The following is a 26,240-nucleotide window of genomic DNA, read 5'->3' as shown; positions in this document are numbered from 1 at the left end:
CAAAAGACACAGAATTTTTATATTCCTCAGCATAATGATGCAAAGATTATCATTTCAGGCTGTTTCTATGCAGTCTTTCCAAATAATCCCTTCAGATCTGTAGAGCAAAGAAAGTGGCTCTCAAAATGCTGCATGTATCTGCAATCAGTCATATGACAACACGGCGATTTTCTCAATGGGAAAGTCAAATGTTTCAACAAAGTCATCAATTTATGTGGAAAATTGTACTTCTGGAGACCATAAACAGTCCATAAAAAACATCTGAAAAGAAAATTCCCAGCCAGCTCTGCTGGAATACCATGAAGTGGTAACATGAAAAGCCTAACAGCACAGAAGGTGGGAGCAAGCAGAAAGAAAGGCCAAGAAGCAATATCCTCTTGTGAGTGAGCCAGAATAAGCAGATCGCAGACTTATCTGACTCACGTTCCAAGATTTCTGCCCTAATTCATGACTTCTGTAAAGCTGAAAGTTGTACAGAGAGTCTCTCCTCATATCCAACCTCAGTGGCGTTCTGAGAATGCGGCTCATAACAGCACAGGCAGGAAAGTGTGGGGATTTCAGCATTATATCTGATTTATACTCCTGAAAAAATGCTTTCCTGGAATCACCCTGAAGAATGGCACTGAGGAGATGGAAGAAATCAGGAGACATAAACAGAAATCAACCATTTGTGAGAACGACAGCTAGCTCTGCATCTCCTTAGGTGGCTCTACAGCCCACAGAAACCACTGCTGTTTGAAACAAATTCTCACAATTTTCTTCCTCTCCTGAAAACCACAGTTCACGCGGTAACAGCGGTGCAGCCAGAGGAACATGGCGGTTACTTTTGCATACAGCAAGGAAGTAGGAAGTTACTTCGAAAAAACTGAAGTACCTCTGACAAAATAAAAATATTTTACATGACCAAGTGAGAACTTGGTAAATTACAAAGCACTGCTTATTTTTAAAAACAAGAATTTAAGGTCTAATAGCCCTTAAGACTTTCACCAATGCCCAACTCTAAATTTAAGAAGGGCTGGACATAATTAGCAAGCACTCCAGCGAAGATGAGTTGTCTTGTTACCAAGGCCTGATTACCCTCGGCACTGCTAAGGGAAGCTCTCTCTAGAAGTGGGCAGTAGTCTGAACAGCAGAGAAAAGTGTGCTCATACTTGGAGAGCCAAAGCTGAGAGCATTGGGGGTGCTTAAACTTCGGCCCCCAACTCTGGCAGTAAAGGGCATGTCTTCATCTTGGGCTCGGAAATCCTCCTCGTTTGGTGGCACCATCAGACAGACGTAAGTGTGAAGCTGAATAAGAAGCCGGTGTTGGAGCATCCATATCACCATTTGAATGAGCTGAGTCTGCAGAGTAAGAAATGAGGTATTACACACCTGTGAAATAAAATACAGGAGGAAAACAACGCACAAAGGTTAGGCTTTGTGACTAAGAAGTCACAGGGAGAAATGCTTTCCACCCCACACAACAGTTTTATCTCTTCTCCAATCACAAAAAGGTGACCAGGCACACATGTTCATTACACCCAAAGCCTTTGTGGACGCTTAGGCTGTAATCAAACCTTGAATGATCAACATGTCTTCATGCAACACTGCCCAGCAGAGCCAGCGTCCTCAAATGAACCCATAGCCCCAGCACCTGCTATGTTCTAGCAGAGCAGCTGAATGCCCTCACCACGTAATGCTTTAGCCACACAAATGTTGCCATACAACCCCATGGGGATCTGTTCAGTCCTCTTTTAACAAAACAAGTTTAGTAGGTGCTAAAAAAAATGGGATAGTCTTCCTTCTGAGAGACCAGACGTGGGAAATGAGTCAACCAGATGCAGGCCCTGATGCCCATGGCCCAACAGTGTGAGTGAGCCCTGAGATTAGTTTGCTGGTTTCTAAACAAGGCCCACTAAAGTCACTAATCACTGAAGGGTTAATCCCAGAGTACTCAGATTGAAGTGTAGGTTCCCCCCTAGAAAGCCAGTGAGAGGGCAGGGTGATGGGGCAGAGCTGAAGCAACCAAGACAGGTGCCCAAAAGTAGGAGCCGTTTGCCATCAGATGGGAAATTGCTGCAAAACCATGGGAGAGACTCCGGAGATCAGAGCCCTGCCAGGGCTCAGCGATGCAGAAATAGCGCTAGCAGCAGCAGAAACCTTGGCAAGAGACAGCAGCCTGCTGCTGCCAAGGAGTCCTGTCTCAATGCAAAGGGTTAATATCCCCCATTCGCTCGCCATCCCTCTGCAATAAAAGGACAGGCCAAGCTCATAAAGGCACCTAGGTTTCTAGGGTACAGACAGGCAAGAGTTTCAAAAGCTCCAAAAGATGACACTCCTATTGAACAAACATGCACAACAGCTCTGTGTTACAGCAGCTGAAGACCTGCACAGTGTCCCCAGAGCGATGCTGAAAGCAGTGGGCAGAGGGAGGGACAAGCGTTTGTAGGTTCTTGGCATGGCCTATTTTCAGGAGTTCTGGGGGAGCATTCAAAACGCATCATCGTGTCTGAATTTCTGCACAAAAAGCCTTTTCATATCACTGCAGGCAACCCTCCCCATAGCTAACGGCTCTGAAAACACTGATTCACTGACAAAAGCTGTTTGGGGATTTCATAGCAACCAGCACTGTTTTGGTGAGAGAAACACATGCAGAATGAGCTCAGACTCTGAGAAGGAAGCTAGCTCTGCTGTATTAATCATCAGGATAACGGGCCAAATCTCAATAAAAGCCCCAAACTGAAGTTCATCAGCCCACATAATTTTCCTTTTTCCATAAATCTTGTAATTCTCAGTTCCTCCTCTGCTATCAAATCACAAAAGAAACATCTTCTGTTTGCAGACAGACCCACACCCTGTCTTTTTCAGGGATTACCACTTTCAGGGGCCGAATGGATTTTAATCTTAAAACATATTATCTGGGATCGCCTTCAAACATATCTTTTTCGGAAAAGCCGTCATTCATTTTACATGTTTAATAGAAAATCTACAGAAGAGGAAGGTTGGCAAAAAGATACCAAATGCATAGTGTTTTGCTAACATCTGAAATCAGCCTGGAAGAGAGAGGAGGCTTACTCCAATGATTACGTTGCTAAAAACCTTCCTTCCAGATGCAGGCCTGGATGGAAAGATGTCTCATACATTTTACTTAAATTTCCAACCTGTTGGCATGCAGTGATGTCCGATTAGCTAGTTTCACATTAACTGAAAGAGGTCTGCACATTTCACAGCACAAAATAACCCTGGAAAAATCCAAGGCAATTCAAGGAGACAGTAAGACAGGCTCTACCAGACCTGCAGAATCTGACGGGTAGGGCCTGGCCTAGACCAACCTCCACTGGTCACTTTGGAGGTTTCATGAATTACAAAAATAGCCAGTTGCTTTCGTTACAGCTCTGTGTGCGTAGAAAGTCTTATCCAACACTCTCTAATTCTGCATACGCACCTTCACCTCTACGCTCTTGTGCAAATATCTAGAAAGCCACCCTTGAGACAGCAGCTATGGCTCAGTGGAACAAGAAGCCAGGCAAAAGTGGTGTTACCTTTACAACTGTAACATTGTACAACCATGGCCAAATGCCTTTGTGCCGTAAGCGGGAGAGCTGGAGGTCGGCTGTGACTAACTTGAAAACTAGAGAAAACTGTTCTTCCTTATTGAAGTGAGCCTGAACAATCATCCCTAGATGAGAGAGAATGATGATCATTGACCGTTATTCTTAAAATCTAATCCTAGAAAAAAGCCCAAGCGACGCAGTGTCCTGCACCATGCCCGAAGTGGTGTGCTTTGTGCCGTCACTGCAAACGGCCTCAACACCACCACTTCCACTTTGTCCCGCCCACACATAAATACCCTTTCCAGGTTTAAACCTATTTCTTACCAAAAGCAGCAAATGTTTTCACAGATAGGGTCTAGCAGAAGCTTTGCTAATGCATTCTGCTGCTTGTCTCTGGACACGAACGCTGTATTTACATCCATTCTCCACCTGCTCCTCTTGATGGAGCTTACAGACAGGTCTGCAGGAGAGAAGGCTTCCCTGCACCATCTGTGCTGCTCTGGCTGTCGGAAATGCTCTTCCTCCCTCAGAGATAGAGGGTTATCTTGGTGCTTGAAAAGCCAAAAAGGGCTGAGAGTAGCTTCCCAGGCAAGGGCATGTTTCAGTCCCAGGACTGCCTCCACTCACTCAGTCATCATCTGGCACTATAGGAAGCCATAGCCAGCTTTTTTTGGCTGAAACACCAGGACTGTGATGGAAATATAAAAGGAAACATTTTTTGTTGCTTAATTTAACTAACAATCAACTCTAAATTTCATCCATACTCCTTTCATCCTTCCCATCTCCCCATGCTGCCTCTTTCCAGTCTGCTCTGAGGGGGTCCTGTCTGCCGCAGTATCTGGACCGCTCCCGCTGGCACGGATCAGCCCGTGGCCATCCCCTTTTTCTCCCCATCTCGCAGCGCAGCAGGCCCGGGGCGAAGTTAGAGCATGTTGTCATGCAAGGCGGCACGGAAGGCGTTGGTAACAATACATTGCTTTGTGCTTATTGACAAAAGCAGAGAAGACATATTAGCTTCTGAAAACATGGGCACTATACGTCAGCCCATCTGGGCAGTTTGGGACAGTCAGAGGAAAGCTCAGCCCCAAGTCTTGGAGGGACAAGATCCAGCATTCATTATTCTCTTCCCTCTGGGAATCAAAGGGAGCATTTGTAAAACTCTTGAGTAACGCGTTAAATAAAACACATTTCCTGCAAGGATTCTTTAAGGCTGTTTCATTCCCAGGCCTAAAAAGCTACGGAAAATGCCAAGATAACTGGGACCAGCAACAGGTTCGGGAAAGGGAAGGGAAAACAGCGACCCAGAAGCACTGAATCCTACCTTGTTTCTCACTACATGAGGATACACTCTTAGTTAAAACACAGCTTCTTTTGCCCACCGAAGTACATGAGCCCCCTTTCTCCAGTCTGGATTAACTAGTTATTTGACACACGCACTCTTCAAGGACTGACTTGAGAACAAGTGCTGTCTTGGCTCAGTAGCATAGCATCTTCAAAGTCGCTGGGGTAAATGGATGGTTGCTGAAATATATTACCTTTCTTTATCATTCAAACCACACTGTTTTATGAAAAACAGATTCAGCTATTGAAACTTCTCCCTATTTTGCAGAAAAGACTCTGAAGACCCCTTTTAATGTAGGACAAAACCTTTGTTGTCTAATATTGCCATTTTAATCATTACATAACAGCTCTGAATTCTCACTTTGCTAAGAGAGCTTAACCATTCCCTCCATTTGGGCCTACAAAGCCGTATTTAACCTGCGACACTGAAAAACCCTGATTTTATACCTAGTCCAACTGAATATAAATGCACCTTAATGCTACTTCCATATCTCTGCCAACAAAAGCTCCCGTGACTCTTAATGCCTTCCAGATGCCCAGCAGAACAGTCTCATTTGCAGCGTGTCTCTCAGAAGACACAACTGCCTATTCAGTATTTGCATGCAGCTCTTTTCCCGCTCCCATCCCCTGACATATGCGCTCATTTTCCACCGAGCTGTTACACAAAGCACCGCACGTTTTCCGGATGCATAAAGCAGAGGCCTCATCTACCAGTGCCTTACTCCCAACAGGATGGCCAGACTTATTAAAACAAAAGTGAAAAATTAAACATATTTTGTTCAGTGGTAGCTGTCATACTTTCCCACCTGTTTTTTTCCACAGTTATCCTAGCCCCGTCAAGGGAGAATTAGATAACTACAATAATAACAACAATGTTCATTACGATAAAGAACTACTGTAGTGAAGAGGATGCAGGGAGGAAATGGGATGTCTAATTGACCCAGGTACACTCCTTCTACCTTACGGGTGGAAAGATCCCCCCTGCTAGTCCATGTTTGTTCCTCAAGGCAGGGTAGAGAGATGTTAGACCTTCTTCTGAAACAGATGAACTAGCTGAGGTCATAATGCATGGAGAAGGGGAAGCCACAAGCATTATTCCTTTCTCGTGGTTTGCAAAGAAACTTAGCGCAGAGTAGCTGGGTGAAGAAACTTTGATATTGTACGAAGAAAGCCTTGCACTGAAAAGCACGTTAAAGCATTCCCGTGCAACAGCTGCAGTTCTCCAGCATGTGCCTAGTACACACAGTGCCAATGAACGTGTGTTGAGCTAAAGGTTTTAGATCACCAAGTGTTTGTGTGTTTGGAGGTTATGAAGGGCTGTGCACCACACTGAACACCACCAGAGCTCCACTCTGGTGTGCTCTGCAGTCACATCAAGGCTATGCCACACACGCGAGAGGAGAGCACAGGGACAGGAACCAACAGTCACAGGCAGCAGAAGGAAGGACAGCTTCTTTGGGGTCAGGGTAGAGGAGACGCAAACTGCTTTTTCCCCAGTAAAAACACTAAAAGGGAAGATGAGTTTCCCTATTGTATCAGCTCACAGGATCTCCTCACCCCATGGCCACACCCTGGTGAGATCCAGCACCAGCAGCATGAGCTAAACTGGTTGCTGTTCAGGACAGTCCCAGACTGCAGTGGATTGCTGCAAGTCCGGGTGACACTACACAGCATGGTAGAACTAACAGACAACTCATCACTGTGAAAAGGAGAAAGTAGCTTCTGCTTTCCTCACTCACATCCCCAGCTGCAGAAGTGCCTCCCTCATTCTGCACCAGCCCTGGAGCTTGCTGGATCTCCCCCTGAGCGAATTCCACCTGCTAACCTGGCAGAAGACTAGTGTGGCTGAAACAAGTTAAGTGAATAGACTCAAGCTGGACAGGAGCCAGCGCTCTAGCATAAAGGGAAGAGGGAAAGGAGGAAGGCATGTGTGAACACACCTGAGAGTGGAAAGGAAAAACAGGGCCTCCTTCTCTCAGCAGCACTGAGATATCGTTAGATCAGCTGAGCTGTAGGCGTAGGCGCATCCTCACGCTGCTGCAACATTGCTATCCAAGCAAGGCAGGTTAAACACAGAAAAAGGGAAGCTAGCATAGAGATCACTACACGAATACCAAAAACTTTGCAAATTATAAGCACAAGACCACTGATAGATATACAGCAACCAGAGAGTTCAACTGCAATATACTGCTTGTCATCGCAGGCAAGAAACGAGATCAAGAAGACGGGCTCAAGAAAAATTCCTGCCTCTAGCAGAGGGTATGCTGAGAGCACCAGCAGTCCTGGCAGACTCCACTCACTGGACATCTCCTACCTACTTGACAGAGACCAAAAGCAGAATGTAGACGTGCACTCCATCTTTCAAGGCAGTCTTGTCCTTGTCCTTGCTCAGGGTATTGCAGGTTGTTTGTATCCCCTACCAGCCAAAAACTACCACAGCACCCCAAGTATAAAAATTCCAGTGTCACCTTTTTTTTCCATCTACCCAAAGGAATGGAGCAACTCCACCCATATAACAGTAAGCAAACAAAAATAACCTTGTCCTCTTTCAAATCAAGCAGTACGACTGTATAAAAAGAGGAGGAAGGGCTCTTTAACAGCTTTGCTATTTCGTATCGTGGACTTTATTAATGCCTTCCGTATTCTCTGCCCATCCAGAAGCACATGCCAAAAGGCAGGAGCCAATCCCATGCTTAAGACAAGAATCAAATGGGATGGATGCCATGAGACTGTAACAGCTTCTGCAGAAAATACAGCCCTTCCCACAGTACTGACCTTCCAGCACAGATGACCTTCAGAAATACAGAGACAGTACAGTCACCATGATGAAAAGCACAAGATAACAGACTACTAGTGAAAATCTTCAAAGTTAAAAAAACCCCGCATCCCCTCCTCCTATGTACACAAAGAACAAAATTACAGTGAAAGGTCCAAACTTTGTTAAATTTTTTTCAAAGGCAAAGCAAATACAATTTGACAATATTTACAGTTCAGAGTACAGCATCTTTTATCACTGCACAGCAGAACAAAAACCCACCCACATTTCATCAGATTAATTGCTCTATCGACTATATCTCTGTTAATTACAATTGGAGCCTGACCACCTCAGGATAGGGATTGGATTAATCTCTCTTAAAAGGCTAGTTCCTAACAAAACAATACAAAGAGCTCTACATAGGTAAATCAAAGTAGAAGAAAATGCTTTTCCTACATTAATGTACTGATATGAAAACATCTAAAAACTCTCTCTAGTCTAAACTCCACCAAGAACTGCCACGCTTAGCTTTATCAAAAAGAAGCTCGCCATGACTCACAACAGCCCACCAATGTGGTTCGCTTCATCTTCACACACATGTCTTGCCAATGTGGCCCCGAGTCTTCTGCAACCACAGTTCTCACCTCCCCTTTTCAGACTGCAGAAGACACTTCCATAGCTTTTCCCAGCATCATCCTTCATTCTTCCACACACGCTGAAAGGATGATGAAAACAAGCCATGCTGTTGACCTTTAGGGCCCCACCACGGGCAGGTGAGCATCAGAGAGGAGATGCACACTCCAGAAGAGCCATTTTAGCACTCCAACAGCTCTGGCAAACATTGATCGCTCACTGTTGTATCAAGGCGTAACTGCAGCAGTAAGTGGCAGACTTTATTTGTGTATTTTAAAGAAAAGTAGGATGTCTGAGAACAACCAGAAGTATCAAAGGAGAAGTATTAAGGCAAGTAATTAATTTTAAAAGGAGTACTGAGAATAAGAATGCCTCCTGAAGCTACTGCTGCTAGAATAAAATTAATGCTATTAATTCAGCTTCAATTTTCAGGACACGGATTTATCTGTAACTACAACAAAGTACTGACAAAACAGTAGTCACAGCTCTTCCCCTGCCTCCCAAGATGACAGCTGACCAGTACATGCTATTGGGATTGGACGCTACATCATTAGTTATCTTTATCTCTGATCATAATCTCTGCCAACCTGTAATTACAACAAATTCTTCTCTCACAGTTGTGCCTGTGTGCGCAACTGATGTTAATCTTCCAGATACTTGAACAGTGGCTAAATTCATATAGCCAGCAAGTCATCAAAGTACGAAGGCTAGCAAAAAAACCTACAAGAAATCAGCTAAAGAAATCTGCCTATGCTCCCTTTGCCGCAATGAGCTGTGTTCAGAGGTCCAAGCTTCTTCATCTGGGAATATAAGCGTCAGCCAGGACACCTCATGTTATTGAGCTGTTTCTTGCATTTCACCAGTTCCCAGAAGTGCCGCAAGCCATGATCTATGTGTAAGCAAAACAACGGCACACAAATCCAAATCCGTATATTATTATACCAAATCTGAAGATTAAAATGCTAATGCTGTAACACATGGACTCCTGTTGACCTCATGCTGAGTCTACTTCCTGTAACAGCCTTTAAACAATTCCAGTTTCATATCAAAAGCTAAGTGAATAGACAGTTTGCTTTTATAACCAGATTGTGAACTTAAAGCAGATGGAATATAATAAAATTAAATGTGATTATGAGGAATCCACAGACTTGCATTCAGCCCTACTAATTTATGACAGTTTTCAGCAGACCAAATGGAGTTTCAGTTTTCCCTACTACATCACTCAAGGAAAAGAAACATTCTGATTTTTCTTTTAGGATTGTGCTTTGCTAGCACGGAGCATCCGCAGAGCTTCGTCTTGAACATCCCCACAGCTTTTTGGTGTGTGGATGTGAAACAACAAATCATATGGTTGGAAACACCGTAATTGGCAACTTCTAAACCTGCAATAGCAGGTTCCTGACTAGGTACTCCAAAAGCAACACCATTCCTTGTTCTCATTAGCAGGAGAACGAGGAGCTCTTGTACACTCCCCATCTCACCTCCTGAACAGGCGGCGCGAGCGGATTCTTGAACTCTGAGAGCGACACTGGGAGGGAGAACTTGGAAAGCATCGATGGCAGGTTGTGGCCCCGGAACTGACAAGAAAACGCATCTGCTAATGGAGAATAACTACAGAAAAGAGGTGAAGGCAGAAATCAGTTTTATATTGCTGGTCAGTGTAACATTTATCCATTTAAGCATTACAGAAGTGCCAATTCCCAAATAAAACATTCTCTGTGATGTAGAAAAACAGTAAGGATAGTTTATGGCACGTTGCATCCTGCAAAACTAAGCAAGAAGCATATGCACTTTCATCTTGGCGTTACATTCAGCTCCCGTACATTATTCAAGGTGTGGAGGGAATCCAGAGGAGAAAAATAAAAATGATAAATCTACACCTGCGCACTCTCTGATCAAAGGAACAGATCAAGATCAACAGAATTGGCCAGTCAAGAGAAGACAGGGATGGGCAGGATATACACACAATCTTTGAATATGCAAAATGCAGCTGCAGATGTGACTGTTCTCCCTGCCTCTGCTGACAGGACAAGCAATATGACTGATAAGAAGTAAGGGAGAGTCAAGTTAAATATTAGGAAAACTGTCTGTCTTAGGATTTCCATCTACAAAGGTCTTCAAGAACAGCACAGCCATATATGACACAGGCGCAGTTGTTCCTGAATGACCTCAAGGTCCCTTCCAGCCCTATTTTTATACTTTCATCACAGAAGTTTTGATTTAAAACTATTTTCCTATAACAGAGTTCCAACACAGACTCTAAAAATGTCTCAAAATCCAACACAGAAAGGGTTGCCAATCTTCAGCAGAGCAAAAATACCCACCACTGCCTCCACATCTTCCTTGCATTGCTGCTGCCTGCTCTCAAAATGGCTGCACTGCCTTCTGTCTGCGAGAAGGCATATCAGTATAAAACGCCATCACATGAAACAATACAATAGTGATAGCAACACTACCCTGATTTGCTACTTTTTATTAATTTCAGGTGATGCTGTGTGCCAGCTACACAAATAGTCCTACGAAACACATTTATTTAACTTAATCATAAAGTATTTTGTTTTGTAAATGTTTTCCGTATTGCTTCAGGTTCATACAGCCTTTCTGATCTGGACATTCAGTGAGCAAGCATACTAAAAATACTAAAAGTAGCTTCACAGGGTAAATATTGCTTCCAAGGCCCACATCACTGCAGAAGCATATTGATCTACTATGATGCTCCTCCCTATCGCACACAAACTCCTATACAGCTTTGCAAGTTCAGGCACATGTAATGGTTTGTGTTCTGTACAGTCTCAACAAATTCATACGTGAAGAAAGATCCTACCCTGTATCCAGTAAGACAGGGAAGGAAAGCACATCTGCACTTCTCACCACTTTCTTGCTACAGTCCCTCATTTTCCATCTACTTACAGACAGACACTGGCGTTTGGAGAAAGCATGTAGACATTGTTTTCACATAGCGGATAAATAATAATTGCTTTTCCCCAGTAAACGAGATGTGCAGCAAGCTGGAAAACCTGCATTGAGAAAACAGCAAAAAATTAGGGGAGCAAAAAAGCAAAACTCCAACTCTCAGCAAGAGTTCCATACAATGACAGAAAAGTCATGTTTGAGCTGAAATGAAAGAAAAATGTTCCATTCTTTCACCCTGCCTTCAGAATAAATTCAGAGCTTAATATAACATGTGTCACATCAAAATGCATTTGACAAGGTTATGAATTTCCAGAGGTTCGCTCCACATTTCTAAGCAACTTAGTATTCTGCCTTAACAGAATTTCTTCAAACTGTATCAATAGAAGTTCAGCTGCTTTTCATGCCCCAAAAACCTATTTTTGTTTATGCACAAAATGCGTTAAGTGTTATACATGAAAAATAAAAGAATCAGCCTCTACTATGTCACAAGCATAAAGGAAACCAACACTGCCTTTTTAATGCACTGAGATATTTCAGTAATGAGTTACACAAATTATTTTAATGTGTTAAACAAGTCGGTGGTTGTTAATGGCTGTGGAAGAGCCACATAAATAGCGTCTATGAGACATAAAATCCAGCCTGTATCATTAGATGCATTTAACTTTGCTTTTTTGTGGAGAACAAAACTACAGAAGCAGTAGGGAATTTCCAGAGTTCATCCCATAGCTATATAATGCCAAGTAACACCACAGACCACTGTAAGCAGACCTGGAAATTTTATTAGAAAACAGGACCTTTCCCTTCAAATAACAGAAGGTGCGGACCTACAATCAGGAACATCTGAGATGAGAAGCCATGTTCTTCTCCCCTGTCACACAGAGCATAGATCGTGTCCCCGGGTCTGAATCGACCATTAGAAGCATGGAGTGGCTCTCCCCTCTCCCGTATCATCTAATATAATCATCAGGCCTGACAAGCACAGGGCCACAATGACCGCAGTCATCCGCAGCAGTCTCTCGGTGGCCTCGTGTCTCACGTGACTGCCAGTCTCATTCCCTCCACTGGCATAAACTTCCCTTTTCAAGGGCTCGTCACATCACCTCGAGCAATTCAGATTTGAAATCTGGTTGTCAATACTGGAAAGGCATTCAGGAAGAGCTGCTGGCTTGGAGAGACTGGCTCAATTTTTGCCCAAGCCTAAACTAGAGCTTCTTCCTGGGACTCTGCAAAATCCATGCACTAATGTACTAAGGGAAATCAATAGGTAGGTTTGCACAGGCCTTCAGAGCTCTTTAGTAGAAAAGATCTTGGCAGATCCAGAGAAAGCAGCAGTATTTGGCCATGGCAGCTGTAAGCTTTCACTTGCGTTTTGGATGCCTCCATTTGCACAAAGACATCAACGTGGCAAAACCAAGACAGACCACGGTGGCATAAGTCAAGAGTACTGTTTGTTCTGGTTTTAACTACCTAACGGGAAGGCACAGAGAAGACAGAGCCATGCTTCTCGGAGGGGCACGGGGATGGGACAAGAGGCAACGCACACCAGGTGGAAGATGGGAAATTCCCATTAAATATGAAGAAAGTTTTTCACTGATGCTGGTCAAATGCTGAACCAGGGCACAGAGAGGCTGTGGGATCTCCATCCCTGGAGGTATTCAGAGTTTGAACGGACAAGTTCCTGAGCAGCCTGCTTTAACGGACTTGCTCTGAGCAGTGGTGTGGACTAGAGACCCTCAGGTGCCCCTGCTACCCCACCGCAATCTGTGATTCAGATGTGGCTGCAGGACTGTCAAGCACCATTGCTGCACCACTGCTGTTCGTCTCTCCAACCTTTCCCCACGCTCTAAGGCTCGCGCCTTCTCTGTGCACTCTGCTCACAGCAAGAGAACTGACGTGCTCATGTACCACAGAAACCCACTGCCACACAGAAAGAAAACGTCTCGTGAATTAAAAGAATTTCAGCCGCCACTGACAGTTCCCTGTACCTGCAGCAATGCCAAGTCAGCATCTTGAGCCAGTTGCTGCAAATTCTTCACAGCAGAGGTAGTTTTAATTACTCTCACCAGGGCAGGAGAGCAGTCCAATGGGAGCTCATTAAGCAATGACTTCTCATCATTTAAAAGTAATAAGGCATGGTAAGGCCTGCAGAAAAAAAGGAATACATTTGCACAGTAAATAGCAACTTTTCCTGAAGGCTCAGTTATTCCCAGACCATAATACCTGGGGTCAATCTACTGGTAAAAAAGAACTTCTAATATCATCCTTTTCCTGTAAGTGGGTTCCGAATAAGCTTATTTTTATGCCACAAGATGCGATGCTCCCCATAAAAAGGGGATAGAGGGTTATATGGTAAGTGGATGCCCCAGTGACTAGAAAAAAATTACTGTGCTGTGCTGGCATACAATTAAGCCTGGAGAACTAGTCTGAAAACTGCTCATCTGCATTACTGAAATACAGAATGGAGTAGAAAAAAAATGAAGAAAGCAAGAATTAGTTACTTTTGCAGGTAAAAAGCTGTAAACATGGAGAGCAGGAAATAAGATATCATGGGGCCTGAGCTCTCTTTCTTCTAAAAGCAAAATTAATTCTGGGTCAACAGATTAAAATGAACATGCAATTCCTCTGATTGGAAACTGTATCACCTCAGTACAACCACCTAATGTTACCGTAAAGGCTGTGGCTTCACATCGCCACATATCCAGCAGCATCATGGTACCTCGGCATCAGCTTCAGGGAGTCCTGTCTCAGCCCATGCCCCCCCCACCACTACAGCTCAGCGTCACATCACCCCCCAGCTGTTCCAGCACAGACATTTGTGGCACCACACTTGGAACTGGAGGAAGGACCGGCCACACTCTGAAGGACAGAGCTTGCTCTTACCTGATAGATTTCAGGCTTCTCTCAATTGCTTCAGGGGGTATAAAGTTTGTGGCAACATAATGGATTTTATGAGGCAGGCAGAAACTCACTTCCAGCCAGTTGTTGATATGTAAACGGACCACCCCTGTTGTGCAGAGACTAAAATAGGAAGAAGATAAATACATACAGCATTTACCATGTATAACAAATGAAAACAGTGGTCCAGATTCACCCCTGCACAGGAATCACATCAGGAAAAGAAAAGACAATGTATCCTGTCTATCCCCAGGCTGGCTGAGGACCAGCTGATTCCTAGCTGCAAGGGCTTCCTTAAGTTGTACTTACAGAGCATTATCCCCTATGAGGCTTTGGAAGGATTTGAAAGACTTCACCCCACTGATCTTCTGCTCCCTCTGCTCTTAACATTGCAGCAGTATCTCAAGTTAAAGGAGTTTCCTGAAGATCTACTGCAAGGCACTGGAAAATTCCCTAGACCAGAGCCGCAAAGGGCAAAGATGAATTGGGTACAATGTTTTCACCTCCAATTTCCATCTTCCTCTCCAAGGAAAAAGAAAAGGAGATGTCTGTACTGGGCAAGGGGTGTGGCAAGCAGCACCCTTCCACAATAACGGACTCCTCCGGTTCTGCTTAGGTTGTTTGTTTCCTACTAACCTGCTCCTGCTTGTCACATGAAATCACAAACATGCTCATTAAATGGTTTCTTCATTCTAGGAAACTACAGGGACTAAGCTAAGCCTTTAAGCTGACTTCAGACAACAGGACTGGAGTGGAAACGATGGACATCTCAGGAATGACAATAAAGTCTGACCTTGTGTTCAGCCTGAAAGCAACTATAAGCCTCTTTTACTGAAAAAGAACAACCAGAAAGCTGGGAGATTAGAGCAATGAATGTCATACAGGTAGTTTACAGAAGTCTGTAAATCTAGACAACAGATGAAATATACCTAAGTAGGTAACTATATTTACTTAAAAATGGGTAGAGATACCATAAGGGTAACATACCATAAGGAGCTAAGCTAGCACCACCTTGCAAACCTTCACAACACTGCCCAGCCCACAGGCGGGAAACGCTGGCCCGGGAGCAGCTTTGCTAGAGGCTGTGGGACCCAGCAGGGAGGAAGAGGCGAAGCCCACCACATCTTTTCATCTTCGAGTTAGGAACACATGTAACTTGCAAATCAATCTTAAGCAACAGCTAATCTTGTCTACACTGGAAAGCTGAATTTCTCAGTATGTCCTTTGATTTTAAACTTTGTTCCAAAAGAAATATTTTTAGCCTAAAATAAAATTTCAAAGTTTGCACTCTGAAAATTCCACTCTAAATTTTAAATTCAAGTATGTTGAGACTCACAATATGACTTTTGTGTCGATAACACCCACAAATTTCCCCTCTACACAAAACAGATTTAAAAACATGCCAGGAACAAGCCGGGAACAAATACATGTCTTGGAAACTCTTTATGTGGCGATTTAAACATTTATACCTGGCATTCAATTGTTGGCCACAAACTAACATGCTCTTTTTCAAATTCATCTGGTTGTATACAGGGTTTAGAGAGACCTGAAAATTCAGCTTTAAAACAAAAACCTTGAGTAGCTTTGGCTGCCGGTATAACTATTCACCAAACCACAACAGAGTGGTGAGAGAACAAACACGATCCCATCCTGCCTCGTGCATGATCAGACTCATTAGGGGAAACCTCGCTGCAGACAATGCTTTTCAAAAGCAAAGGCCACAGTTTTGTTCTCAAATCTTGCACTGACCTCCGAAAAATACCGATTTTTTCAAGCTGCAAATAGAGCCGACACTATGTGTTTTCCTTTTTTTAAAAGGAACTGAAAGGATGACTCCACCGTCTCTCTGGCGCTACCACCTCACATCTGATCAGAGGCTCCAAACCCTGAAGGAACATGCGAAGCACAGCAAACACCTCCGTGTTTCTTGCATTAAATGCTGCAACCCCAGTAACACTGCTTATCCCACCAGACCTACACCAACATCCAGATAAAGCCGGATTCTCTCAAAATACATCAAGGTAAAGGGCACCCTGAAGCAGTAGTTATCCACACTATCTACCGGGCCAAATACTCACAAGAGAAAACATGACAATAAATGAACGGGACAAGCGAGTTAAGAGACTACCTGAAAGCTATCGGGGTTGTTAAAACAGGTTACCAATAAGAAGCAGAGATACATGAAAACATGAAATACTGGCAGGGATATTTTCCCTGCATAGTTTAACATTCAGGAAACAGAAAAAAATACAGTTGGTTCCTCTCATTCTTTGGTCCAAGTGCACCACGGCAGAAGCTTTAATTACATAAGTATACTCTCCACAGCATAATTTTGCAACAGTACACTATACAACAACAGCCTAGAACTAAAGACAACAAGAACACCCGATTTTCAGTTCTGATCTGGATCTTAGTTTCATTCTTCTACGTTTGCATTCAACTGTACAATTTCAAGCCTTCATTATAGCTTTATGTACGTGATTTCTCCTTCACCTGCCTCTCCTTGGACTGAAAATAATTTAAGCCTCTAATAATTTGACAACAAATAAACTACATCCTCCAGCAGCAACGTATGCAACTGCCCTTAGCCAGCCAACAGAGTTAAATTATTTCACCAATATATACACAAAGATTCATGCAACATGAAATACAGTTGTCACAGAAAGTGAAGTTCGGATCCGTATTTGCCTTCATTTTTACAGATTCCCCATGAAGTCATCTATTTAGCAAGCTTCTTACTGCGAGCCTCACAAATCTCCATGAGCTGGCCCCAAGCTCTTTGGCTGGGCACCGGCAGACCCAGAAGCCACCTTCTTTTCGGGGCAGAAGCAAAACGGCAAAAACCAGCAACAGAAGAGAATACCAAGAAAATGAGTTTTCAAAGTCGCATTAGGGAGTCACTTAGCTCCAATTCTACTTTATTCTTCTTAACCAACTAAAATCATGGAGCAAAGTCCAGGAAGGCACAGGACTGTGGGAAGGTGAGAACGCTGCATCGGCTCCATTGCACGCCATGAACCTCGGGGACACAGTTTAAGTAGCCCCTGATAGGAAACCTAGAATTGCACACGGCATTCAAAGGTGCAGTAGGTACACCAGGGATTTACAGAAGGCTCTCTTTTGTTCTTTGCTCCTTTCCTAACTACTGTTCACATTTTATGGGGATTTTTTGCAGTGTTACTGCACCCTGAGCTTTTTCACTGAGTTGACTTTTTCACTGAACCATCTGCTGTAATTCCAAAAGCTCTTTTCAGAGCAGTTATGTACTATATAAGGGCTGTCTGGCCTTACATGCATTACTTTACATTTATCTATACTGAATTTCATCCGCTGTCTTATCAGTTAACTGATATCCAGAGACCTTGCTGCAACTTTCCTTTTTTCCCCACAGACTTCAAGAGTAACTGGGCAAAAATAGTTTCATGCCCCATACTCTAACTGGCTATTAAACCCTCAAAGACATGCCATTTTATCCCATGAAAACTTAGTTTCAACACTTTTTTTTTAAAAACCTCTGGTTAGATAATACATGATGAGCAATACTGAGGGATACATGCTGAGGGATTAGGATACTGAGAGGGGATATCATAGTCTAAAATTGAGACAGGGAGAAGTAAATAGGAAAAAGCTGTTTAATGTCTCTCCATCATAAGACCTATGAGACATCTCATGATATTAGAAGGAGCAAAGTTCAAAAGAAATAGAAAGAAACACAGAAACTAGTTAAGCCATGGACCTCCTTATCAGAGGATGCTGTGGTTGTTAAATATTTACTCTGGCTCGCAGGATCATGGACTAATTCCGGGAAGTGAGATCAGCTGAAGGCTGTTGAATATACAGAAACCACCTCCAGAGCTGCAGGAAGCTGGGGAACATTTTTGGGAATATCACTGCTCTTTTGCTCTATTCTGCTCTGCCCTGAACAGCGACTGTGAGCCACCGCCCCAAAATGGGAACCTGAAAGTTGGCCAGTATCCCACAGAATTGCAGCCATTGGCAAAAGAAAGACAATCCCGCCTCATATTTTATAAGAGAGTCATGAATTTTTACATACCCACACCTCATTTTATGTCTATCCTATTTACATCAGAAATTAATAATATGTTTTCTAGTTTGGTGGAGGTGAGCTTGTAGCTCTGGAGTTTGTTTATTTTTGCTAGAGGTTGTGACTACTTAGAGCTTTGAAATGGTTTCATATTTCATTGTAAAGGACACATTGACTGTCCTTTGGTCAAATAACTGTAGTTGGTTTGTATTTTACAGTACAGCCACATAAATCACATCTAATAACTCATTAAATCTCATATAATTATTCCACTTCTCCCTGAGCTGCTGAGATAGGCTAGATCTACCAGTTAGTTCAAATCCCACTAGGCTAAGAATGTATAAAGGCTCTTTGTGTATTAAAAAGAAGAAACAAACAATCCAATCCTCCCCAAAAACCTCCCCATACTTCCACTTTTATTCCAATATAAAGCTAAGAGAAGTTTGCTAAAAACAGGCAGTTAGCTAGTATCAAGCTAACATATTATCTGCAGTTGCAGGTAGAACTTGGTGAAAGCTGTCTTAATTACGTACATTGAACACTGGCTTAAAAAAGACAGCCATTGTAACACTGGTAAATTTGTCAGCACTGGAGGTACTGGCAACTGGGCTTTGTTGGTCCTAAAGCCATTGCTTTTTGTTCCACACCAATGCTGGAGTTTGGGGACAAGATGAACGAAGACTCTGAAATCCATTTTCTGAACTAATCAAAAAGAAACATTCTGGTTTTCTCCATTAGAGTCAAAAAAGGTCCCAGGAACTAGATGTTGATTACCTCTAAATTGTCAGTTTAATAATACTCCATTACTGTAGCAGCAATAGTGTTACAGTCAAGATGACCTGGCTATTGATTCCTGCCTTATAAAATACAGGCACTTCATTTCATTTCAAAACACAAGGGACATTTTGAACTATAAAGATTCATACACTTGTAGTTTTGTACAAATCAACTTGCTAAGGGACATGTTGGGTCTTGCCTGAAATACCTCAGCACCATCTACAGGAAACCAAGGGCTAGACAGCACCTCTGGAGCAACCGTGATAATTCAAGAGGCTTCCAACTGGAATTGCAGAAATCAGCAGACACTAGGAAATGCTGGCCTGAGCAAATCTCAGATGGAGAGCTGGGTTCCCATCTGCAATTCAAAGTGCTCTCTGCACTTTACTATGCCGTTCCCCTATGCCAAAGGCTATGCCAGAAGTCTCTGTAAATTTAAAACAGCACATTGTCACTGCATGCATTTGAAGACTTGCCATTCCCAGCAGTCTTTTCTCCTCTAAAAGAAACAGACCAAATCTTTCAATCTTTCCTCTTAGGTCATTCTCTCTTCTCTATGCTCCCTAGGTGGCCCAAATCCTTCTCGAAATGTGGTGCCCAAAACTGGATACAATATTCATTACAGCAGGGGCTTTACAATCCTGAGCGGGATTGGTTCCCTTCTTACAGACAAGACTTTTATTTTATGCATTCTTGTCTATTTGCTTTTTCTGCAACCCCATGTCACTTGTACTAACCCTCATTTCATAGAAGACCACACAGACTTCACTCCAGAGCTGTTGCCACACAGGAATTCTTTATTTTGGAGTTGCAGAAAAAAAAAAAAATCCTATTTTTAGACCATTTCTTCTACCTTACCAAAAAATAATTTGGTAATAATTATTACACCTGACTGCAGGTGTAATAAGCATTTCCTATTCTCTCGTATGAAACATTAATGGAAAAATACTGCAGAACACCACCTTATTACCCAGCCAATGACACTGTTAACTACTCTTCAAATAGAGCTTTCCAATCAAATGCACAGACATTTTATATTTTTACTAACACCTTATTTCTTACATTTGCTTATGACAACGTTATGCAAAAGTGTCGAAATATAACTTGCACTGCTTCTCCCCCACTCACAATGCCTAAACGAGGGAGACACTGCCTTATTTTACATCTGGGGGGCAGCACCAATGCGTGTTTCGCCATGGTCAGTCTATTCCTCCTTATGTCATGGAAGGGTGGTATTAGCACACCCCACGAGCTTGGGCTATATGTTCCTCCAGCCACTGCTAAATGCCACAAGATGTCACTGTGTCACTAAAATGTTTGGAAACAAGATCAGGGTTTGCCCAGTCACAAATATATAGCCCTAGAGGAACAGAAAAAAGTAAGTAGTAGGTGAAGTTTAATATCAGAATTACAGGCTACATAAAAAGTGCCTTATTTTAAACTTCAGTACAGGTTTTGTGCAAGTTGTGTCGAACAATACAACATTCCTTCCAAACAAGTTGAAATTCACAGCTCTTGAACATAACAAAGAACAGCTTATTAGAAGTTTTCTAATGTGAAAATTAAATTTCTAATTGATTTCTAATTAAATTATTTAGGCTCTCTGTGCCTTACCTTACAGGGCTTTGCGATTATTCCCTTTGTACAAGGGGAACCGCAATCTAGGGAGGCTAAAGGGTCTGTCTAATGTCATACAATGTGCTCTACCGTCAATCAAGGAACTCCAGAGTAATTCTCCCAAGCTCTGACAAACACCCTAATCAAGGGGCACATCATCTTCCTCCCCACCAAAACCTTCTGTGCTCCTTTGTCAAGGTCTTCCACCAAGCACATATCCTGAACGGAGGTGTCTGCTCTGCATGAGGAGTCAGCACTGACAAGCTGTCAGAGCAGAAGTACTCTGGAGGAGGTTGGTGCCGGCTCCCGCTGAAATTCAACACTAACTCCCCACTAACTCCACACTCCTTTGAAATCTTTGCCAGAACTTTTAATCCAGTCAAGAAACAGCATGTTGCTCTTTCCATTCTGCTGAAAGTCTCACCACCTAATCCAAATTCACTGTCCAGACATGCACAGTGTAACCGAATGAAGCCAGGGCAGTATCTGACTTGCCATCAGTGCTAGATGCAGCATTTTTCTCTTAGCTGCAGGTTTTGAGCACTTCTACAGCAATATGATATTCATATTATGACACTTTCCAATTTTACAATTCACTTGTCATTATGTGCCTCTGTGCTAAGGAAGAAAATAAGGATTCTTAAAGCTGTGACAGACATCACCAACTTTTAAGAACCATAACATATCCAAAGGGAGACCAAGGTAATGATTAGGATAGCAATTCTGCAAACATTTTGCCTGACAGCTAGCCTTCACATTGCTCACCTGGTCTAAAACCCAAATCCCAATGAGTCAACAGCATGAAGAGGTGGATAATATCCTAAGGAACAAGGCCAAGAGGTTTCAGTGAGAAGCAGCATACTATAAGCTAGGAAGAAAATCCCACTTACCTGTCATATGTCTCTTTGAGATCTCTGGCCAGTTTGCACTTGGGTAGGATGTGATGAAAAGGTGACTGTGGCCCTTCTGTGGCTATAGAAAGTTTCAAAACAAGAAAGCAAACAACTGATCTCAAAGCAAAGAGAATTTCCTCTTCCCCCACTAGGTAGCAACCAGTATCTTAGGGACAGAATCCCTATCTTTTTAATCTACAATTATCTTTCAAAGCTTTTACAATAACTCAAGTTACATGGTAAAATAATAATAGTGAATTATTGCCAACTTCTCCTAAACCTCAACTCAGTTAAGCACATGTAACTGTGAATTTGACAAGTGATGATTTTAAGTGGTTTTGGTTTTATACATGTTAGTTTTAATTTTTAATGCTTGCAGCAAGATGATGCATCACTGTCAGATAGAGTTCACCCTAAATAGCGCATGTTATTACATTAAATTGCTCTGAAGTAGTCTATAAAAATGCTCTGTAACTATTTGCTAGCCATGGTAACAACATGTAAGAGTAAGTTCCCACACAAGAAGTCTGGTGACTCAGCACACAGCATTAAAGCATGGGAAACTTGCTCTAGGTTGGGTGAAGCAGGCTACACATGAGTTCTTCCATCTCAGCCTGACAGGCAGATCCAAATGTGATGGTTCAGTGCACATTCTCCAGCGATCGCGCTGAACTGAGCTAGCAAGGAAAGTAAACAAGCTACTTCACTTCTAAAGCTGACATCTCTGCAGAGGGATAGTGATCTTGGATGAGGCAAAATGCAGTCAAAAGCTGTCAGAATGCTAAAGAGCACCAAAACTTGTTCATGCTGATCCCAGCCACAAAAGAAGTAAGAAGGCACAATCAGCACTTTTCTGATAAAGTGCTCCTGGACAAAGCTAAGCTCAGCACTCACTTTCTGACATGGCAGACACTTCATCCTGAATAGCTAAGATCAGCTTGGCCTCCCTGGTCAGGTATTGGCAGCGGCGCTCCTCGTGCTGCAAGACTATGGCGATTCTTCGGGAGAGGTTGTGTAAGCAGTTTATCACGGATGGATCTGCATTGGCCTACAGGCAACACAGAAAAGAAACAGGTTGGTCATTCAGCCACAATCACATATATGGAACAAGAGTGATGGATAAGTAGTCAAAATAATTATCTTCAGTAGATATCAAAAGTCAGCCTCTTTGGCAACTGGGAAAAGAAAGGAATTTTCTCTAGCAGCAACAAAGCAGAAGCTCAGAGATGTCCAAAGGTAAAGAGAAGACTCGGGGATTTCTAAGCTTGTCTATGTGCATCAAATGAACACAGCACCTGGAGCATGATCCTCCTACCAGGTTTATTTTTTCCAGTTGTTAATGGGCCTTCTGGTAGCAGAGAGACCAAAGAACTCAATTTCACACAGTGAGAAAAGAAAGTGTCAAGCTATTTGAAAAGGCAGAATATCACGATGTTCAGGTTAAATTCACTGGGAGTATAAGGACCGCGGTGCCTTTAACACAGCCCATTCACTCCATGTTGCTATACTGATGTTTGTCTTATACAGTGACCAGATAGTAACTAGGTAAGAATTACCAGCACATGATCAACAGTTTGACCCCAAACCAGAATGAATTTGGATTTACGCTCTCAAACGTTTCACAAATATGGCTTATTGCTAACACATTCGTGCAAGTCCCAGACTGAAAGTGCTGGAAAAATCTATCACGTAAGTACAGCTGACAAGGGGGGGGGACTCGGTGCTCCAGTCTGAGTAAGCAGCTGCTTCATGTTTGTTAAGACATTTAAAGGAATTTACAGTTCTAGCAAGTGATAACTTGGCATGTAAACTAGCATACCATGAGTCATCATTTTTTTTATTCCACTGTTCTTGCTGAGTCACGACACGTTCGTAACCCTGAAGCTTAAACACAGCAGGATCGGTGCTGATTATAGCATTTGGGACTTTGCCTGCTCTGTCTGCCCACTGCAGATGGACTTTCATCTTTATCTCAGAATGCCTCCACCCACCCTCTGCAGTGCACTACACACACCATGCTAGGAGAAAATTTCCACTCGCTTCTTGCACAGCACTTTCCAGAAACTTGACAGCTCTCTATGAACTAAGAGTGTCTCATTCGGCAAATATGATTTAGAGCTGCATTACACACACAACTACATCAGTATCATCACAGTGCCAAAATGCAAAAAAGCAAGTTTTCCTAGGAGAACCACTAGAAATTAGATTCTAGAAAGATGTGAGCCAGATATAGTCTTCATTATACTTCACTAAGCTCTTGCAATATTGTGAATGAAGGAGCATTGGTTTCAACACTTCTGCTTCCACATGACTCAATGCACATGAATGCTTGTGTTTGCATGTGCATCTACACACACTTACCTACAACCAAAGCACGGTGCTTTACCAATACACCAAAACAACAAAATTCGTGAAGCTAATGTCTCTCAATGTGTGAAATCTAAAATCGACTCCTGTATTGCAAATTCAGCACCTCCTGACCTAAGAATGTCCCAAAGCACAAGAACACTGGATCCCCAGCAGAACTCAGTGAACAATTTCTTGCTTGCTTCAGACTGATTGCTGGGATAATTGTTTTTTGTGAAACCTTGCTCTTCAACTGAGGACAAGCCATCTGGACTGTGGCCATGTCCATGTTAGTCACCACTGGAAAGCCAGTGGTAAGAAAAGTACTAGTGCTAAAGGGGGATAAAAAAAAAAAAGGTAATTTCACAAGCAGGGAGCTGGAGGCTTTTAAATCATGACATTATATCCAGTCAGGCAAAAATCAGCCATTTCCATAAAGACAGCTATTCCAACTCCCTCTTTTATTTTTAAAATGTTTCTTCATATGTGTACATGCCACAAAAATAATATGATGGCTCCACAGATGCAACCTGTGGGCTGGGAAGAGAAAGCCAGAGCTCAGAAATCAAATAATGCTCAAACATAATGAACTTTCTAGGGTTTTATACCACCTAATTAGCTAAGCCAGGATCCCTTAACACAGATACCAACATCTAGTCAATAGAGCAGGCCTGAAAAAAATTCCAAGCAAAAACTACATATTTGCTCCAGGTTCTTGCTGAGCAACCTACTTATTCTTCACTTGTACCTTCTTCTCATTTAGAATGCTACAGCCGCTGCTCCCTGGCACTCTCCCTTTACAATGATCTCATTGCCAAGAGGAGGCAGCTTTCAAACACTGTCCATTTAATTATAAAAAAAGCCTAGAGGCACTGAGCAAAGGCACATCTCTGTATCATACAGCATGAGTAAGGGCTCAAAACAGTGCTGTTCTAACCCAGGGTAGGTTTCTGAAGGACTGCACTGAGCCAGCTTGGGTTGACCAAGGCCATGGTGGGGAACTGACTCTTAAGGCTGGCCAAGCATGAGCCATTGTCCCCACTGCCTGCTGCCTCTGCTTCTGGAGCAGAACCGACCACCAAGGTCCGAGCCGCATGGAGTCACAAGGGCTCGGCAACGTGCTAGTGCAGCTGCACGGATTTGGTCCTATCCTGGGCAGGAACAGAGCAGTCACGTACAGAGAGCGGCATCTGACACACAGGACAGTCAGACCCAGGCTGCCTTCTTGCACAGCTTAGTTGGACAAGCCTCAATTTCAGGGTCTAGAAAAATCACAGCAGATTTCCAGCTCAGTAATAACAGAAGACAAGACACATACAGGACTTGCAACTGGGTTCATATCTATTTTGCGAAGTGGTTTCTTGCATGCCTTTACATTCTGGGTATTTAAAAACCAAAAACTCTAGAAAATGTCCTGAAGATAACAACTGCACTTGTTTTCCACTGGGCTGGAAAACTTTCCCACTTGTCACTGTCATATTCTACGTTGTTTAGGTTTATTGTTTCAAATTAAAATATCCCAATGAAATCAGGCACTGAATGTTTTACAAGAGATTACAGGAATGTGAGCCTGGTGCATTCTCTTATACATCCGAAGCACATCCCACTGTCAGATGGAATGAAGACAGTCCTTACCCTTAGTGCAAACACCACGTTGAAGAGAATCATAGTGGGCATCTCTCTCTTTGGTGAGGGATCGGTTTTGGACACCTGAAAAACATTTTTTAAAAAATCCCGTAGGCTAGTGTCAGCTGGATCCAGTAACAAAGGGAAAAAAGAAAAAAAAAAAAAAAAAGGAAAAGCCTAACTCAGTCAAATAACAAGTTTGCTGAGAAAAGAGAGCAGACAAATCAAATTATACCATCAAATTTGACTTGTAAAAAATAAAAATGTTTGTGGTTTTTTTTTTTTAAAGTGCCACAGTTACTCTACAACACTGCCTTTTCTGAGAAGCTGTGAAGACTTAAACCAAAGCATTTTGGTCATGACCATGGAAATGAGTATCAGTTAAGACAGCAGTCCTACTAGGTGTCTTTACTATTACATTTTAGCGTCATTAGGGACGCTAGGTTTAAATTCTTCAGCACAATTGTCATATATATTGTTAACTAAAGAGAAGTCCATACATTTCTCATCCCAGGCCATGCCTATTCTTTCCTTTTCTAAAATCCCCATTTGGATTGCGTCATGTTACAAACTGTTGCTTTTATCAGAAAAAATATGCTCTAGAACTGCAGTACTAAAATGAAAGGTTTGATTTTCCCTTCCTGCAGGATTTCAAACACATTCTCCAGCCCCCCCCCCATTCTTTCTGCAGCAGAGAGCTTCACCCCTAACACAGGTACAGACATTGTGGTGGGGAGGAACAGTGGAAGCCAAGACGAACAAGCTGAATTTGCACATCAGAGACTAACAGCTCTGAATCGAGCAAGCGTCACCACAAGATGGAGCACAAAATCCAGAGGACATTCCTGCCACCCCCAAAGCTCCCT

The 26,240-nt window shown here is 42.8% G+C and overlaps 1 protein-coding gene across 6 annotated transcripts in view; it reads right to left on the bottom strand.

Annotated features, from left to right (window-relative positions):
- The window catches only part of NPRL3 (nitrogen permease regulator-like 3 (S. cerevisiae)), a 44,385-nt gene that overhangs the window by 6,306 nt on the left and 11,839 nt on the right, over positions 1 to 26,240 (bottom strand). For 4 of the 6 annotated variants that reach the window (XM_009324705.1, XM_009324701.1, XM_009324703.1 and 1 more), the window contains 8 exons: positions 25,384 to 25,458; positions 22,297 to 22,450; positions 21,400 to 21,481; positions 14,056 to 14,193; positions 13,161 to 13,317; positions 11,173 to 11,279; positions 9,744 to 9,873; positions 1,152 to 1,341 (listed from right to left, as the gene is read on the bottom strand). In XM_009324705.1, coding sequence (XP_009322980.1) covers positions 1,152 to 1,341; positions 9,744 to 9,873; positions 11,173 to 11,279; positions 13,161 to 13,317; positions 14,056 to 14,193; positions 21,400 to 21,481; positions 22,297 to 22,450; positions 25,384 to 25,458 — 1,033 coding nt within the window. The remainder of the gene's footprint in view (positions 1 to 1,151; positions 1,342 to 9,743; positions 9,874 to 11,172; positions 11,280 to 13,160; positions 13,318 to 14,055; positions 14,194 to 21,399; positions 21,482 to 22,296; positions 22,451 to 25,383; positions 25,459 to 26,240) is intronic. The other 2 variants (XM_009324706.1, XM_009324702.1) reach the window with 1 other exon arrangement.

Source organism: Pygoscelis adeliae, unplaced genomic scaffold (assembly GCF_000699105.1).
Source record: "Pygoscelis adeliae isolate BGI_AS28 unplaced genomic scaffold, ASM69910v1 Scaffold85, whole genome shotgun sequence".
NCBI classification, from domain to species: domain Eukaryota; kingdom Metazoa; phylum Chordata; class Aves; order Sphenisciformes; family Spheniscidae; genus Pygoscelis; species Pygoscelis adeliae.
The sequence above is the reverse complement of the archived record's forward strand: the minus strand, read 5'-3'. Positions and strand labels throughout refer to the sequence as shown.